The 19,563-nt window shown below is 38.8% G+C and overlaps 1 protein-coding gene across 9 annotated transcripts in view; it reads right to left on the reverse strand.

Annotated features, from left to right (window-relative positions):
- ATG5 (autophagy related 5) overlaps positions 1–19,563 on the reverse strand; it is a 40,254-nt gene that overhangs the window by 10,974 nt on the left and 9,717 nt on the right. For all 9 annotated transcript variants that reach the window (XM_061623488.1, XM_061623492.1, XM_061623486.1 and 6 more), the window contains 4 exons: positions 18,948–19,075; positions 7,759–7,837; positions 6,426–6,588; positions 914–1,008 (listed from right to left, as the gene is read on the reverse strand). In XM_061623488.1, the coding sequence (XP_061479472.1) occupies positions 914–1,008; positions 6,426–6,588; positions 7,759–7,837; positions 18,948–19,075 (465 nt within the window). The remainder of the gene's footprint in view (positions 1–913; positions 1,009–6,425; positions 6,589–7,758; positions 7,838–18,947; positions 19,076–19,563) is intronic.

The raw sequence follows: 19,563 nt of genomic DNA on the forward strand, positions 1-19,563 counted from the left end.
TTTATTTATTTATTAAATTTATTAGTCGCCCATCTGGCTGGTTGTCCAGCCACTCTGGGCGACGTACAAGATAAAAAACAATACATTAAAACGTTAAAATTTAAAACCATAACAGTAAAAACCTAACCCACCCCAAAAGCCTGCCTGAAGAGCCAGGTCTTCAAGGCCCGGCGGAAGCTCATCATAGAAGGGGCATGGCGGAGATCATTTGGGAGAGAGTTCCACAGGGTGGGGGCCACTATTGAAAAAGCCCTCTCTCTAGTCCTCACCAGTCTAGCTGTTTTAAACGGTGGGATCGAGAGAAGGTCTTCTGAGGCTGATCTTGTTGAGCGGCATCCCTGACGATGCTGGAGGCGCTCCTTCAGATAGACTGGGCTAAAACCGTGTAGGGTTTTAAAGGTCAAAACCAACACCTTGAATTGGGCCCGGTAAACAACCGGTAGCCAGTGCAACTCCTTCAGCACTGGAGTGATGTGATCTTGCCGGCGGCTGCCTTTAATCAGACGAGCCGCCGCATTCTGTACCAGTTGCAGCTTCCGGACCGTTTTCAAGGGTAACCCCACGTAGAGCGCATTACAGTAGTCTAGGCGAGAGGTGACCAGGGCATGTACCACTGGTGGGAGCAGATGGTTGGGAAGGTAGGGGTGCAGCCTCCGTATCAGATGGAGTTGATACAGCGCTGCCCGGCTCACAGCCGAAACCTGAGCCTCCATGGACAGCTGGGAATCAAGGATGACCCCCAGGCTGCGGACCTGGTCTTTTAGGGACAAACAAACCAGTTATTCATGTTGGCCTCTTTCTTCCTCCCACAACAGAGGTTTCAAGAAAACAGCACTATGAGAAGCAGTCGGCTTTCCTAGACTAGAAAAGACTAAGCAACACTTCTGTGAAAAAGATTTTTTGTATGTTTTACCTGATATATTCTAAATGGGATGTAGCGAAATCCACTGTCTTCCAGAGGGTATTCCATGAGTTTTCGGTTAATGGCCCAAAATTGATCAAATTTGTCTGAAAATATGAACACAAAAATACTGTATGCTGTGCTTTTATAGAACAGGCTGTACGTTGTTGTTTTTTTTACTTTCCCTAAGTGGCTTACAACATACGGAAAAGAAATAGAATAGAAGCATCCAGACACAGAACCTAGACTTTTGTTTAGGTCATCCTGTCCTCTATACATAAAACAACAAAAGTATCCCCATTAATATTCAGGTATGAAAAGCTGTAAGTCAGTCACACAGTTATTGGTGGAATGAATCATGAACCATGTTTACTGAGTTTTTGCAACACATTAAAGTTAAATTAGTTTTCTTGACAGCCATTCGAACAAAATTAGGCTAGATTTTTTGTTCTAAATTCACTGAACAAGGGGATGATGTTTGCCTGACATGGCCTTCCTCTCAGGTTTACACAATATGCATGTGATACATTAAAATGTGTACATCGGTCAGCTCAGAACTGGTTCTCCTACCCCAAAGCACCTAATACAACATGAGAGAATATGTGTAACGGTTTGTCCAAGATAGAAGGTTTGTCTACAATCAAAGTGAGCCTTCCTGTTCACTGACGTTATTTAGGAAAGGCACCCCCACCACACAGTCCTGGTGGGTAGCAACCAGATATATGACCTTTTCAGTAGTGGTACTCTGTGGAATGCTCTCACTAGAGAAGTTCACCTGTTGCACCTTTGTTCACTTTTTGATGTGGTTTTATTCTAATCTGTTGTTTAATTTTGTGTTTATAATTATTTTTACAGCTTACCGACCTGAAAGACCGTCTTATCCCTTACATACCCAGTCAGTCACTGCACTCTGCAGATGAGGACCTCCCTGAAGATACCAACTTATCAGGAGGTCCGTTCTGCACAACACAGGAAACGGACCTTTAGTGTGGCAGCACCTACCCTGTGGAATTCCCTCCCCTTAAATATTAGTCAGACGCCATCTCTGTTATCTTTTTGGCACCTATTGAAGACTTTCCTCTTTCAACAAGCCTTTTAAGTTGAGACCTTATCCCAGTCTGCATCTGTGTTGGAACTGCTTTTCTGTATGTTTTTAAACCCATTTTTTAAAAAACAATATGTTTTTAACCTTTTTTTAAAGATGTCTTGAAAGCTTTTAAAAATGTTTTTAAAGATGTTTTGTTTTAGTGTATTTTAAAGTCTGTTTTTATGATGTTTTAAAGTGTTTTTGTTTGCCGGCCTGGGTTCCTGCTGGGAGGAAGGGCGGTATATAGATCAAATAATAAATAAATACTACTCTTTTTATTATACTGTGCAACACCATTCTGGGAAAGCTTTCTGAATGGTGGGAAATAAATCCTGAAAATAAAATAATATTTTATGCATATAGGTAACAAAAAAGATGACAGCAGATGCGTAGATGCATATATGAGTTGTCTAGATAAAAGGAAATACAGTTTACATACTATGAAGAAAGCTAGAGTAGTATAGTGGCTAGTGTTAGGCAAGACCCAGATTTGGACCACTGCTCAGCCATGAAACACAGCAACTGGCTCAATATTACCTCATCCACTGTCAGCATAGCCTTTGCCACAGGGTTTTTATGAGGATAAGGGATGGAAAGTGAGAAAGAGACTATGTGTGCTGTCTAAAATCTGAAAGTTGGGATTTTAAAAATGTAATAAAGTACTACAGAAAGGATTCATTATAATCTTATCACCAGAATCTTATTATGTTAGACTAATACATTCTGGAGTTACAGAATGTTTATTATAAATACAAAAAAATCATGCATTTTATTCATAGATTGTTCAATCTAATACAAAGAATAAGTCTCTTATTTCCCAAAAGCTGTTCTCAACACCAAGTGCATTCACTTCTTCAAGCTCTGCACCCTTCATTTTAACACTGTAAATACTGCACAAGGAAGCCTCCCTAATACTTGAAAAAATCATGTAGTAAACATTAAAAACTTCTGATTCAGGATTGACATCTCTATATTTTTTTAGGGCACACGAGTCTTGGACGTGCTATATTTTATTTCTACTATTACACCCACAGACTGTCACCCCAAATACTTTCTCCTAGCCAGACTGACTTGCTAACACATAATCTATCCAGTGTGGTGTAGTGGTCAAGGTGTTGGACTACAACCTGGGAGACCAGGGTTTGAATCCCCACATAGCCATGAAGCTCAATGGGTAGTCACTGCCTCTCAGCCTCATGAAAAGCCTAGTCATAGGGTCGCCATAAGTCGGAGCCAACTTGAAGGCAGTACATTTACATTTTAATCTATCTCACTTTGATTTTGAGACATCACTTCATCACTTGAGATGAACTGCAACTCTATGGGGAATATCCAATGGTGGTCATACTCAAAGTAGACCCATTGAAATCAATAGATCAGTTACTTTTCCATTGTTTTCAGTGGATCTATTCAGAGTATGACTTAGTTGGATAAAATCCTATGCATGTTCACTCATTGGTAAGTTCTGCCAAGTTTAGTGGGGATTTATTTCCAGATAAGTGTGCATAGGATTACAGTATTAGTCCATTATATACTACCAGCCTGGCCATAATAACAAGATAAGTAACACTGATCCAGTCATAGAATCATAGAATAGAGTTGGAAGGGGCCTATAAGGCCATCAAGTCCAATCCCTTGCTTGATGCAGGAATCCAACTTAAAGTATACTCAATAGGTGGCTGTCCAGCTGCCTCTTGAATGCTTCCATTGTCGGAGAGCGCACCAACTCTCCAGTTCATTGGTGTCATTGTCATACCACTCTAACAATTAGGAAGTTTTTCCTAATGTTCAGTTGAGATCTGGCTTCCTGTAACAAGTCCATTATTCCATGTCTTGCACTCTGGGACGATCAAGAAAAGATCCTAGCCTTCCTCTGTACTTGAAGAGCTCTATCGTATCTTCTCTGTCTTGTCATGGCTAAACGTGCCCAGTCCTTTCAGTCTCTCCTCATAGGGCTTTGTTTCCAGTCCCGAGCAATACTTCCAACCAGATTCTTTCAAGAGAAAGAGCAAATGACGAATCCAATGTTCATCATGACCTAAGGACTAAAACCTCCAGTAGCAGAAAGTTAGTACCGAACAGGTAGCTGAATTCTGATTGACCTTTCCTGAGTTCACAGAGAAAACCATAATGTTTTGGAATTTCATGTGCCAAACAAGTAGTTGACTGAAAAAGACTCCTGGAACCCCACATCTATTTCACCTTGCTAATTAATCCACCTTCACAAACAGCCAAACATGTGCTAGTCCATCTGCAATCAGTTTACACAATTTGGAAATGTCAGACTACTATCTATATTTAGTTTTTGACATGAATTGATGTTTTCCTCAGATGTTTCTTCATATAAAAGTTGAAGTGAGTTCATTCATTATACTTTAATAGACCCTCTAAGTACTTTGACATCTATCATGTGAGAAGACTAGATAGCAGAAAGGGAAAAAAGAAAACAAGGCAGAGCAGAAATCCATAACAGGTCAGGGTAAATTACTGAGTTACTCCCACTGCAAGCAGCAGCACTAACAAATAAAGGCCTCCTGGGTTGGGAACCTGTGGTAGACCCATACATTGAGATTCAGCTAAGTCATACCCAGAGATGACCCGCTGAAATCAATGTCCCTTAGCTAACTTAAGTTAATTGCTTTAAATGGGACTACTCAGAGAATGACTTAGTTGGATATCACCCATAAACGCCTTCTGCTGTATCTTCCAAACAGATTTTGACGTTCTTTAAACCAAAGCTTTTGGACAGTATATTTCTTAGTTAATTCATAACTATTTCTATAAATTGGATCATATGACACTAGGTTCTTATAGGATGTACTTCCAGTTTTACTTATACAACTCCCAAGTTCTTAAGAGCAACAGATACATTGCATTTCAACAGCAGCATTTGGCACTGTATTAAACAATACTTGTAGAAGTGTCATTGAATCAAACTTTTAAACCAAACTGTAAGTTAAACCCAAAGTTGTTATCGGTAGGAAGACAAATGCCTTATGTTTCATAGAAAAAGCAACTTGCAGATGTATCATTAACTATTAGGCAGTTGCTACAACCGCTACTCTCTTTTCTTTTTTGTGGTCATGAATTTTGTTTCAGAAAGAGGTTTAAAAACCATCCCAAGCCATAATGAAAGCCATACTGAAAGATACAGCATGTATTTTAAAAAGTTCTCTTGGTTTCATAAGTTTTTCTTATTTCTCTTTTACTAAGGGCTGAAATATAAAATTAGTATTTGAAAGCTTTCAAAACATTATCTGTTGGGTACCACAGGTGCAGTTTCCAATGACACACAATGAAACCCATACAAACAACATTTCTGGGCAACCTCTTATCTTGGGATTACCACAACGTTGTCCCAAACAAGCCAAAATAGTCATAAGATTTGAAACAGAAGTGTAAGTGAATAGAATCTTTAATAAACTGATTAAAAGACATCAGCAAAACTTTACAAGTTCAGATCTCAATTTTTCTGCCCTTAATTGTTTTGAATGCTCTCTCTTCTATGATTAAGATGTATTCATCTGCCAAGCTATTATTATGCAGTTCAAAAATCATTCCCCATGACTGCCTGCATGGCTTCCAAAATGAAAAGGATCAAATGAAGGAAGTGAACTGCTCACATCTAAATTGCCATGTGTGGCTGTAATGGAAAGTTCACTCTTTTTCTTTAACCCACTCCATGAAACACTTGACTGACATTTTAAGTATCAGAAAGTTTTATCTGAATGAATTTTATCTTTAGATATACACATTTATCATTAGCCACTCTAAAAACAGGGGGAAAAGACAACTAAACTATTATTTTTAAAAAATCCTTGAATTCAGTGTGCTAAAATATATGCTATATTTGCACACAGTGCTAAACCATGGTTACTGCAGAGCCTGGAAAAGTTACTTTTTTGAACTACAACTCCCATTAGCCCAATCCAGCTGCCATGCTGGCTGGGGCTGATGGGAGCTGTAGTTCAAAAAAGTAACTTTTCCAAGCTCTGTATACTGCCGCATGCACAAGCTGGAACGAGCTTCATAAAAGATTTGGGCTCTCATGCTCCACCCTCTCCTCTTCTTTTTCCATGTAAATGGGAAATGTACCTCTTCTCTTTCGTTTTGCTCTCACAGAATCACTCTTACCATACAGATCACAGTTTATTATAAATTCTTGCCCATTTCAGAACAAACCAATTTCAAACCATGAGTTAATGAATCAGTTTGTGAAAAAAACATGATCTCTGGCTTGTATAAGTCAATATTCTGTGAAAGTGAAACTAAATGCTAAAGAAATCCTTCTCTAGGCCACTTGGGGAGTGTGTGCACACAAGCCTAAGGCTTTGCCAGGTTGTTTCAGCTCACACATACACAGTGCTAAATCATAGTTTAGTTGTGTGTGTGAACTGAGCCAAAGATTCAATCATTTCACTTACAAGTTGCACTTACCATTCTGTAATCCCATCCAAAGTTGTTTATGATCCTTTTTTTGCATCTCATTGATAACTTGACTCTTATGTTTCAAGGCATCCGCTTCTTTTATACAAGCCATGAAATGGGCTTCAATTACATCCTTAGAAGGACAATGTAAAAGATCTTTTTCTGGAAAATTCTAAAAGGAGTAAGTACAAAATAACGATAATCAAAAGGGGAGCACTTCATCAATTCAACTTTTACTTTAGAGCATCAACCAAGATAAACAATGGTGAATAATTCCCAGCCATTTAACAGAAGTTCAGTTGTAACTGTGCAACGAAAGGTGTTTTGCACCAGGGAAGATAGGATGCTCCAATTTCTAACATAAAGAAAAACAATGGATTTACAAGATTTCTGCCCACCATTCTGCACTCTCAGCAATAAAGATCTTGTAGATGCCAATATGGTTCTCCCTGCACCATTGCTGAGCAAGGAAGGTCAACAGCACAGAGGTACAGTATAGAGGCTTCAGGGGAACAGTCTTTTGAATAATTAGAACTAGGAGGTTTTTTTGTTTGAAGCTTTAGTAGAAATTGTCCACATAGAAACTATCATCATACCTCTAAAGCCTTATAAGTAAGGTTTTTAAAATAAAAGTAACCTGTTTTAATTCATAAAAAATATAATCAATACACAATAAAAAATAATGCAGAAAACCCAAGTCTGAGCTATTGTGGATCATGGTTCTGGTTTGCTTGTTCTGTGCAGACAATTCTTTATGCCACCACCAGCATGTGGGAACGTGCTTGAAAGGCTTCTAGATTAGAATTGGGTTAGAAGGTGAGCTAAATTCATGCTGCAGGGGGGGACTTCCTCCAGTGGGAGCCTCTACTGTACTGCAGGCCTTCCACAAATGAAAAGAACCCTCTTATTCATGGAACAGCAAGTCTGCATCGAAGCCAAGGTGCAATGAAAATAGGGAAACATTAGTAGGCAAATCTTGACAAACCAATTAATAGTTATAAGAGAATTCATACACCATCTTTTGGCCCTGAAAAGGGCTCCCAAGATGATTTGCAACACTTAACTGTTTACACTGAAAAACTGGAGAGCTTTAAAACAAGCCAAGATAAAACAAATCCACAAACAGGCAGGATTGAAATACGGTAAAAGTTTGGCAGAATAAGAATGTATTGACCTTTCACCTAAAAGACCAATGTCAGTGACAGAGAGCATGTGCAAACTCAGCAGTCTTAACTGACTATCTACTACTGATTTCTCTTTCACTCACGCATTCAATAAATTATAATTTCATGATCTGCTTCTGCTTTTAAAGTGTTGACAACTTAAAATATACATTACATACCTTAAAATGTACTGTTATGTTCCATGGAAGGGCTGTATTCGATGCATGAAGGTCAAAAAGCAAACCAATAGGATAATGCCTAATTGCAAGAAAGAATGTTACAAGGTAAGAAACTATAATGCAAATATAAACACTTCTATTTCAAGATTAGAACTGTTATATTTATATTAAATATTCAAATACAAAATTATTAAACAAAGATTCTTGCAATAGTACTTTGTTAGCTCTTTCCCCAAGCTTTCAAAAGAAATCACCTGAATATAAAAGCCATTTCTCATTCTCAGTAAATCCCTTTACATTAACCACAGAACTGTACTGAAGCTGTTGTATATGACAATAGTGACTGCAGTATAAGTTAAAAAAAAGACATACTGATTGTATGCTATATTATTATTTATTTATTTAATTTGTATCTCGCCCTTCCTCCCAGCAGGAGCCCAGGGCGGCAAACAAGGCACTAAAAACACTTTAAAACATCATAAAAACAAATCTTAAAATACATTAAGACAAAACAGCGTTAAAAACATTTAAAAAACGTTTTTAAAAAGGTTAAAAACATATTAAGCAATTCTGTCACAGACACAGACTGGGATAGCTCTCAACTTAAAAGGCTTGTTGAAAAAGAAAAGTCTTCAAAAGGTGCCGAAAAGATAGTAGAGATGGCGCCTGCCTAATATTCAAAGGGAGGGTATCCACAGGGTAGGTGCTGCCACACTAAAGGTCCATTTCCTATATTGTACAGAACTAACCTCCTGATAAGATGGTATCTGCAGGAGGCCCTCACCTGCAGAGCACAGTGATCGACTGGGTATGTAAGGGATAAGACAGTCTTTCAGGTATCCTGGTCCTGAGCTGTATAGGGCTTTGTACACCAAAACTAGAACCTTGAACTTGGCCCGGTAGCAAATGGTATATCATTTATACTCTGCCCAATTACAAAAGGCACTCTAAGTGGACACAGCATTACATTATAATCTGGTACAGAATAAAGAATGTGTTGTGAATTGGTCCTACATATGATCATGCTGCACAAACATGGTAAAGCTGATTTTTAAAGTGACAAGAAACCTTTGAAGTGGGGTCATGACCTTGGAAATCTGTTGTATTTTCACAGATAGCATTTTCATGAGGAGGAGGATCAATTCATACCAAAGTTCCACCATGCTTTCAACAGGCATGCAGGAATCCCAAGGTCAAGTGCACACATAGCCTAGAAGCATGATTCCTGCTGCCGGGGGAACCATCCCAAAGATCCAGGAAAAAGAATGGGACCATCACATTAGTTTTTTCCCTAGTTTTTCTCTGGGCCTTCACATCTCTCCATAGCATGGCTGGGCCTCCGAGCTGATGCATGCACATGCGGGTCCACCAGTTCCTCCACCCTTCTTTCCCCTATCATTCTCCTTGCTGTGGCACCTGGATCACAGCAAAAAGAATGAGACACGCAGACGGACATGGCAAGACAGGGGGTGAGGCTGAAATTTCCCTAAATGCTAGGGAACCAGACATGATCAGAAACCAGGCTCTGAAGTGAGATTGTTTCCCTAAACCATAGTTAAGACTAACTACCATTTGTCTGGATTTGGACAAACCACAGCTATTTGAAAATGGCAACAAAAGCTTCAAATTTTCTTCTCACAGCCATGCTGGAGTAGAGAGGGAATGAAAACTCATGAGCCCAAGCTTTGTACATGTAACACTACGCCATGATTTAGCATTATCTCTGAATGTAGCCACTGTTATCATGCTTGCCGAAAACTGAAAGTAAATACTTGGGAGGCACTGAATGATCACACCTGGCTTCCTAGCATAATCTGCTAGGATAACAGACATTATGCTTAACAGAATCTCAACAAGATGTAAAAAAGGGGTGGAGGAGAGAATGAAGACAGGATTTGAAAGATGTCCGTCAGGGTAACACAACTTCAGTTCACAAAGGAAACTTGCATACTTTTTGCTTACATACACAAGCATGTGTACGTGCACCCCACCCACCAAACCCAGGAAACAGCCTGCTCTACAATGAAATTTTAGACAAATGGAGCTAGCTGCCATCACAGTAGCTCATCCCATTTTTAATGAAAAGAAATCTGGCTAGACAGGACTGCAAGAAACATCAGCTACTAATTAAGACACACAATGGCAATCTCTAATGTAGTCTCATCTAGCTTAAGTCATAACAACCCTCCAGAAACAAAAAAAAACTGTCCATACCACAGTGGGAATGGGGGCTATATCTAAATAGTAGCTTTGGCTATACCCCTGACTAGGCCATATTGCAAATCCCCTTAAGTTATTTGGCTTGCGAGAGTATTTTTCCCTTTGCTTTTGCACTGTCAACAATTACAAAGGGTAGTTTTGAAATAAATTGGTTCTACCATAGTCAGCAGCCAGATTACCACTCAAATAAACCTCTGGACTCTTGGACCAGGAGCCTCAAGCTCCTTCTCAAGTGATATACTGAGGGAAGTGACAGATTCATATTTCACTATTAAATTGCCACCAGACTCTGATGAGTGCTGTAAAGCTGAATCAGCTATGGATAAAATATAGAGTATTAATGCTTAAGCAGTGGTGGAAATAAAGCCACTGTTAGCTTTCCATCGTCATTTAATCAGAAATCACTCCTCAAATCTGCCCTGCTGATTTTCAGTGAAGCACAACTGGGACAAATTTGTTTTTTTCAGTTTTATTAGAGACTCACCCTTCCAGAAGCCACTATAGACCTAGAATTAGGAGTGAGCAGTGAAGTGGCCAAGTTTGCTGACGACACTAAATTGTTCAGGGTTGTTAAAACAAAAAGGGATTGTGAAGAGCTCCAAAAAGATCTCTCCAAACTGAGTGAATGGGCGGAAAAATGGCAAATGCAATTCAATATAAACAAGTGTAAAATTATGCATATTGGAGCAAAAAATCTTAATTTCACATATACGCTCATGGGGTCTGAACTGGCGGTGACCGACCAGGAGAGAGACCTCGGGGTTGTAGTGGACAGCACGATGAAAATGTCGACCCAGTGTGCAGCAGCTGTGAAAAAGGCAAATTCCATGCTAGCGATAATTAGGAAAGGTATTGAAAATAAAACAGCCGATATCATGATGCCATTGTATAAATCTATGGTGCGGCCGCATTTGGAATACTGTGTACAGTTCTGGTCGCCTCATCTCAAAAAGGATATTATAGAGTTGGAAAAGGTTCAGAAGAGGGCAACCACAATGATCAAGGGGATGGAGCGACTCCCTTACGAGGAAAGGTTGCAGCATTTGGGGCTTTTTAGTTTAGAGAAAAGGCGGGTCAGAGGAGACATGATAGAAGTGTATAAAATTATGCATGGCATTGAGAAAGTGGATAGAGAAAAGTTCTTCTCCCTCTCTCATAATGCTAGAACTCGTGGACATTCAAAGAAGCTGAATGTTGGAAGATTCAGGACAGACAAAAGGAAGTACTTCTTTACTCAGCGCATAGTTAAACTATGGAATTTGCTCCCACAAGATGCAGTCATGGCCACCAGCTTGGATGGCTTTAAAAGAAGATTAGACAAATTCATGGAGGACAGGGCTATCAATGGCTACTAGCCGTGATGGCTGTGCTCTGCCACCCTAGTCAGAGGCAGCATGCTTCTGAAAACCAGTTGCCGGAAGCCTCAGGAGGGGAGAGTGTTCTTGCACTCGGGTCCTGCTTGCGGGCTTCCCCCAGGCACCTGGTTGGCCACTGTGAGAACAGGATGCTGGACTAGATTGGCCACTGGCCTGATCCAGCAGGCTCTTCTTATGTTCTTATGTTCTTATAAGAGAAAAATAGATCAGCAGTAGGCTCGTGAAAGCTACTGTCTAGTTTCTCATCTGTACTCTTGGGTTTCCCTACTCCTAACCTTCTGAAAATAATATTACTGCTCGAATCCAAGCAAGCCAACTTACAAGTTTTCAGTTATGCAAGTAGTAATACTGAATTTATAAATATAGAAGCCAAGCACATATACATTTTTAGAGAAAGCTAGAATCCTCTACAGACAGAGTCAAATAATCAACCCTATAATTTTATGGCCCAGTTCTAAAGCCATGAAAACAGGGTTTCTTTCTAAAGTAATGCGTCTTCAGGTCAAGCTAACATGGTATAACAGTTAGAGTGTTGGACTAGGACCTGGAAGACCAGGGTTCGAATCCCTACTCAGCCATGAAGCTCACTGGGTGACCTTGGGCCAGTCAATACTTCTCAGCCTAACCTACCACACAGGGTTGTTGTGGGGATTAAATGAAGAGAGGAAGAACCATGTATGCCACCTTGAGGTCCTTCGAGAACAGGTGAGATAAAAATGCAAAGAATAAGCAAATAACTTTCACCCCATCATCACCCAAGTCTAGATATTCCACACAGCAGGTTCGTTTTCTGACACTACTGTGCAACTACATGATAGACATATCATCATCAGTTTATTACAGGCAACCAAATACAGGTTATAGCCAGATAAAATACTAATATACAGAGGCAGTATCTAAAAACTTTAACAGTGGTATCTAAAACTGTAACAAAAATTATAAAAAATATAACATTATAACAACATTTAAAAGGAAAACTCAGATCGCGAGGCAAGCTTGTCTAATCTGAGCAGCTCTCACTGCAAATTTGACTGTGCTGACCATTACAGATCTATCTAGGCTGGTCAACAAATATTTGATCTTCTCTATATCACTAGAGGAGGAGGAAATTGCCACTAGACATTTCTCTAAGTATTTCTTCCTTAATGTCTCATACAATAGACATATAAGCACCACGTTTCAGAAATCTACAGATGTCAACACATATCTACATGCTTCTCATTTCCAGGCAGAACACATTACAAAATCTGTTGTTTACAGCCGAGCACTATGATACAACCACATCTATTTCTGACCTGTGGGGACAGCGACTCACAAATGAAGGATTGTCAGGCTACAGTATCCACTCAGAGGAGTAAACATACAAAGACGTAAAAACACAGATCAATGCAAGATTAGTACCCAGGAATAATCTGCCACAGGACAGACCTAGAACATAAAGTGGCAAACCACTTGACACCACTTACAGCTCTTAGCTAAAACGACTCCAATACATCAAAAAAGTATAGCCTGTGTTGGGCAATGATGTTTCCTTCTCTTCTTCTTCCTTGAATTGTAGGCCAATCCTTGCTTACAGATGGCCTTTAACAGCACCAGCAACTACAGGTCACATAACAGAAACACAAAGACTAGATCCCACAACAACCCCTGATGCCAGATCCGCCCCCGTATCTATTCAAGCTACACCATTATAGGATCTAATAATGTCAGCAACAACATCAATGGTTCATTCACTCATTCATTTTCCAACATAACATATGCTATCATCTGCCAGCCATGCCCTTCTGCATTCTGCCTAGGAGCTGGTGTCCAACACAGCTGCCACTCGCCACAAAATGGCTATTGACCTGCAGTGAATCGATGCTTTACTTCTATCACCTATTCTTTTTAATAACATTATTTTATACATGTACCAGTGCAAACAAGTGTCCACACTCTACCCTTAACAGATTCATCCATGGGTCCTATATGCTGCAAAACGCACTTGTGCTGTAGATGGACCCAATTGTTTTTGAACACCACATTGTATAAACACAGTTTAAAAAACTGTCATGGGGTGAAAATGTTAACACATTTGCCATAATTTTGGAAAGTATTAAAAAAAATTGGACACCACTAACCTAGGACAAACAGGCCAGACCCAATACAAAAGACAAATCTGACATCAGAAATGGCAATTAACCAGAAACCAGTAAGAAAACAGTGGAACATTTCAACCTTCAACCTACAGCTCTGTCATTGACCTTAAGGTGACCATCCTTTAACAGAACAACTTCAAAGAAAACTTAAGTGTGAAACTGCTGAATTACAACTTATCAAGAAGTTCAATCCTTAATAGAGACAATGGTTTCCTATTCCATGGCAGGTGTTACTTTAGTTAGCAATGCCAAGGTGATGGTGCTATCACCAATTACAACCACTGTAAAAGATCATTGTCCTCAGTGCATTATATGTAAGCTGTAATTGTCTGTACTTTTTCATGTCCTTGCAGTTTTATTGCATGTTCCCCTTTATACTCATGCATACATATTTAGAGAATTACATTTGATAAACTGGACTCTACTCCAGCAAACTTTATGCCATAATACATTTATTAGGTTAGATGGCTAAAAGACTATTTAGGCTGTTTTTGCTGCAACAGATACTACAGCTACTGCTCTGAAATTAAGACCCATTACACAGATGATTTATTTTGCCTTAAGATATTCAGAAACTGGTCAGATAAAAATCCCAACCCATGTCTAAACTCATGCTCCGATAGTTTCACTGGTAGCTCTTATCAAATTTCAAGGCTGTTGCTGATGGAAACTGAAAGTGGTAAATAGTTTCAAGATGAGGACATGGGCTCCCTTAAAGTAGGAACCATACACAATTCAAAATTCTTTCTATAGTAACAGTCTCCTATCACCTCTTCAATCATCCTAATTTTGCTCTTTTTACAAGCATCTCAGCAAAAGTTACAGAACAAGGCTGAGCAACCTATAAAGCTCAAATCCCCCCTGTAGAGAAAGGGTAAAATACCTGTACAGTATTATACGACAATGTAATATTTACATGATAGTGGTGATGGTTTATTTTTCATATGACTATAGCAAAGTTTTGGAAAAAATCACAAGATCGCACACTTAATCTAGTCCTTCCAAAGACTGTCAGATTTTCAGACAAATCATTTTTCCCTTTCCTTTCATCAAGGACAACTGACTATTAGTACAGGAATATTATGATGAAATTTAATATCATTTTAATGACCAAATGCAGACATCAGACTATATTGGTAATCATAACTGCTGCCCTGGGCTCCTTCTAGGAGGAAGGGTGGGATATAAAGTTATTAAACTAAATAAATAAAATCTCTGTGAAGAGCCTATGATGGCACAGTTTAGGTCAAGAATGCTGAAGTCATGAAAGACAGGAAATCGTTTTAGCAAATCAAAAGAGGCATATAAAAGCAAGCCATATTCTACAATGAAATAAGGTGACTCAACACATAGGCCATAAATACAAGCAGAATTCTTGTTAAGAAGCCAGTTACAAGAGGTGAAAGTCAATGTCAAAAGTGTTAGTAAAGCAGAAGTAAGAATTCAATTCCATTGGTGACTATCAGCATGAATTTTAGATCATAAGCTCCACTTAACAGCTTCAGGCTAGTAAAACAGCTCATAGTTTTTGTTTTAATATGTATGATCAAAAGGACAGAACAAACTAAGATTTGTGCAAAAAAGCTACAACATGTAGTTATTTAGCACCATCTGCTGGTTAGCTCTCTCAAAAGTTAAATGTAGGAACTTCTAGTGAGATACACGTGCCACCAAAGACATGAACTTCTAATGCCTGTGTTCTTTAATCAGTGTGTTAAAATGTACTAAGTTTTTCAGAGCCTGGGAAATAACATGTCACTTTGCCTGAAATCCTATACTCACTTATTTGAGAATAAGCTCAAATACGCCAAACTCTGCGAGAATTACTGTTGAGTGAATATGCAGATATTGTATAGGATTCCTCTACATATTTTCAAATTCCAGAAGAGTAGCTACATTAGTCTATTATAGCAAAATCATCTCTTTCAGCTCCTTGAAGAATAACTTATTTATTACACTAAAAACCTCAATATAAGATAGTCTTTAAAAATGTGCCGCAAGACTCTTCTTTGTTTTTAAATGAGATGTTAATTCCTGTGTCTTCAGGATACTGCCAATTAACACAACAAATCATATTCCTGGCTTTTAATAAAATAAGCCCTTAAGACAGACAAAAACACCAGTGGTTTTAGAGCTATCAAAACAGAGTATCACTGTCTATTTCATAAGACTCATCTATCTGCTACACAATGCTTCTAAAACAAGATTTGGCTTCCAAGTAAACAGCTCTTCTTAGACGTATTTATTATGCAAGTGATGAGACTCAAGTATTTTACTGAAAATAATTGACAAAAGACTCATATTTCATCCCCTCCATAGAAAACACCCATCTTTTGTGTTATACTAGACTGCATGGCCAAGAAACAGAGTGTTTAATGGGCCTGTAAAGATGAAAAGGCAATGCTGCTCAGACCGGAGTGGGCAGGGGGGCATAATTTCCAATGGCTCAATTTTGCCCAATGTGGGTGAATCATTGCCTATAGGAATGATTGGCAAAGCCTGGGAAAACTGTTGCAATGAAAGTCAAACCTGCTTGTCCTCCCCATGTCCCCAGATACCAGGTGGCTTTCACTGACCCTTACAATCAGTACTTTGATTTTGAAAACTGGGCTTTGAAGAAGATGGTTTAATGGAATCATTTTGTGTAAGACATATGACAAACTATTACAGGATAATTGAGCCACAGGTTTATAACCTTAGCCTGCAAGATGTATGTAGGTGGTCGGGGTGGGGGTAAAACTAAATAAACCGTATAATTGTTCAAAGTAAGTTTGCAGGCAATTCACAACATTAAAAGTAAAATGGAACACTGAAGATAGTCTTCTAGCTTTGTAAAGAATGTGCTTTATGTGCCAGATCAAACTAAACTAGAATTTGAGCCAAGAGGAAGAAAAGTCTAATAAACTTTCTCCCTAAAGCAAAAGAAAAAGAAGGTTTCAAGCAACCAGAAACTCTTTAAGAATTGCTAGGAACAATAGTTTGTTTTGGAAGGCTTTTAATCTTGATTTCCTTAACCACTGAAGTTACTAATGTAAGAATAAAAACAGGCATTTCTAACACGCACATGGTATGCAGTTGCAGAACTTCCTCTGCTTAAAAGTTTAAGTACTGGAAAAGTGACACTTAACTAAAATACCACCATAACTTCTTTTAAAATTTTCCAACTTTTTTTGTTTTTTACAAAAACAGATTTATGGACAAATATTAAATTAGGAACAGCAACTTGAATGCTATGCCATTTCTCTGTAAATACCATATATGGTCAAACTTAGAGTTCAAATATCACAGAAACACTGAGGGAACCTTTGAAATCTGATTATTAACAGCTATTAACATAGTGCAGCAGAAATCAGAACCATGTCCATTTTCAAAGGAAGCAAATGTGTATGATTATTTTCAAGTGCTTTAATTAGTAGAATTCAGATTTTTAATCTTGTAGTCATAATTTTAAAACATATCACTAATTAACAATTGCATATTCTTGAAAGTAACACAACCTCATCCAAAAGTCTGGGCACTACTGCACATTGAAACCCATTATGTGCACCAATAATCACTACAAATTCTGTAGCAAGAGGTATTAACTAGCAATGCATAACATGAGTGCATAAATGACAACCTCATACATCAACATCCAAGGGAAAAAAGATGCCACAGAACTCTCTAGACATCCTTCAAAACATTTTCAAAAGAGAGACAAACATAATGCATTTGATATTGTGTCTTCTAAACATGACATTTGGAGAACACAATGCACTAATAAGTCCCCCATATTTACCAGATTTTTAATACAATTAGAGCTGGTGCAAACATCATGTTCCCAACTGCTTTATGCCAGGAGTCGTCTGTGGAATCTGTGAAGATGTGCCAGGTTGGAACAGCTTTTGCTGTGACTTTCCCTTTAAGGCCTCCCCAGCCCACCTATGCAGGGACCAAGACTGCTGCTGCTCAGCCAGTACAGGCAGAAGTAGGACAAGACAGGGAGCAGCTGCTACCACCAGGGCCTAATGAAAGGCTCAGGAAACAAAATAGCCCACAGTGAGGAATGGAGTGATGCAGTGGCTTCTCTTGGCTCCACTAGTCTCTTCTCCTATTTGCAAGGAGGCAGAGGAAAGCCAGACAGAAGACCTCCCTGGTTTCCCCAACCCTATCTATCTATCTAGGATTTGGGAGCAGCTTCAGAGTATCTTGAGAAGTGGGTAGCACCTGAGCCCTGGACCTTTCACTTCCCAAACACTGAAGTGGGGGGAAAGAGGCTACTGGGAAGAGTTGATTGTACTGCCTGAGAAGGGCAGGTGAAGTTGGCGGCCCGATTCTGTATCTGCTGCGAAACCTCAATAAATTGTGAGTAGCTGCATTTGGCTTGCTTTGTCCTCATTTGGGGCTTAATTTAAGCATATTCCCCCCCGAAGATGATGGACTCCGAAGCTTTTAATGTGCCCCTTCCCAAGGAGGCCCCACAGGATCCTATTCTTCCTGCCCTAACATCTTTTTCTGGAGCACAAATCCCTGACAGCTACATTAATTATCACACTGGTAGGGACGTAACTATGCTGAGGGCTATTGAGGTTTCAAAATCCTAATTAAGGACAGCTAACAGTCTTGAATACATCATACCATAAAAACCCTATGAATATATCCAAAAAAAGATTCACAGGGTCGCCATAAGTCGTAATCAACTTGAAGGCATATAACAACAACAAAATACTCTTGCTTAATCATAGTTAATGTCACTGTTCATAGGGCTCAACTGCAGTTAAGGCAGGAAGCAGAGACTTGTACTCCAGAAGGGTGGCGAATGTGGGGAGGGGACACTCATAGTATGCAATTACACAGGCACCACCAGTATTTGTTTCACCAGATCACTTTCAAATCTTAGTTAAGCTTTAACTTCACACTTAACATCTCTACTAACACTTAATTCCTATTGAGCTCCAAAAAGGTGGGAAGCAAAGTTTGTGATCCCCACACCTCACTGCTGAGTTAAGCATTATGTGAGCACAAGGCCACAGCAGCTTTATACCTATGAAATGAACCAATACTAAAATTCTAAACCCCTAAAACCTGAAAGTTGATTTAATGGAAAGGAAAACTCTTGATGCTTAGATATCAAGCTTATGCAATACTCTGAGACCATGCTTGATGTTGGACATATACAAAGAAAACACCAGTTTCTGCACTTGAAGTCGACAACAAGGTTTACAATCATGTGTGCATTGAGTAAGCAGTAATCCTGACTGTGTACTACAAAATGATACATTTGGCATATTTAACATCTTTTTACAAAGGTTCAGCATTCTTACCAAAGCAACTTTATTTTACTATATTTAGAAAAAACTCATAAATGGTTGCCAATAAGTCTTTAATGGGACCACTCCAATTTGCTTGGGCTTCCCAAGAATAAAGTGAAAACATGCTAATATCCTAAAACATTCAAAAAGTAAAGCTAACTCACCATTTCAGTGGTGTGCCTTCATATTCAAACCATATTTCCACAATATCTTCTTGTCTCATAACCTTCTGAAAGTGTTTTTTCACTTTGTCTGTTACCAGTGTCAGGTAGCTAATTCTGGGTAAAAGCAGCTGAAAGAAACGGTTGTTAAAACCCTGTAGAGATTTTGCTTATCTGGTATTCTGTCTGATATTTTGATTGAAAATCACTTTTATGACTTTGAGTAAAAATATTTGTTCATTTTAAAATTTGCATTCAAAATCAAATATGCTATTTGGAACCAGTGGAGGTAGTTAAACAAGTATGATATGGGGAGAGAAGAAAAGGAGCTACATCAGCATTTCTGATAGGACTAAGGCATTCGTTATTTGTAAATACAGATTTGTTACTGTATTGTTCAGTGTCTGTAGCCAAAGGTTTCAAACACTTGCAATGTGCATTTATTATAGACTGGCTACATATGTGTTCCAGTCATTCCAGTAAAATTTCTAGACAACCCTAAATGGTAAAAAGGATGTTGAAAGACAAAGTCCAGAGGGTCAAATCACTCAAAAATGCTTGGGAGCTGTTTAAAAATACAATATTAAAAGCTCAAGTGGAGTGTATACTGAAGATCAGG

The sequence above is a fragment of the Rhineura floridana genome, chromosome 4 (genome assembly GCF_030035675.1).
Source record: "Rhineura floridana isolate rRhiFlo1 chromosome 4, rRhiFlo1.hap2, whole genome shotgun sequence".
Classification (NCBI taxonomy): Eukaryota; Metazoa; Chordata; class Lepidosauria; order Squamata; family Rhineuridae; genus Rhineura; species Rhineura floridana.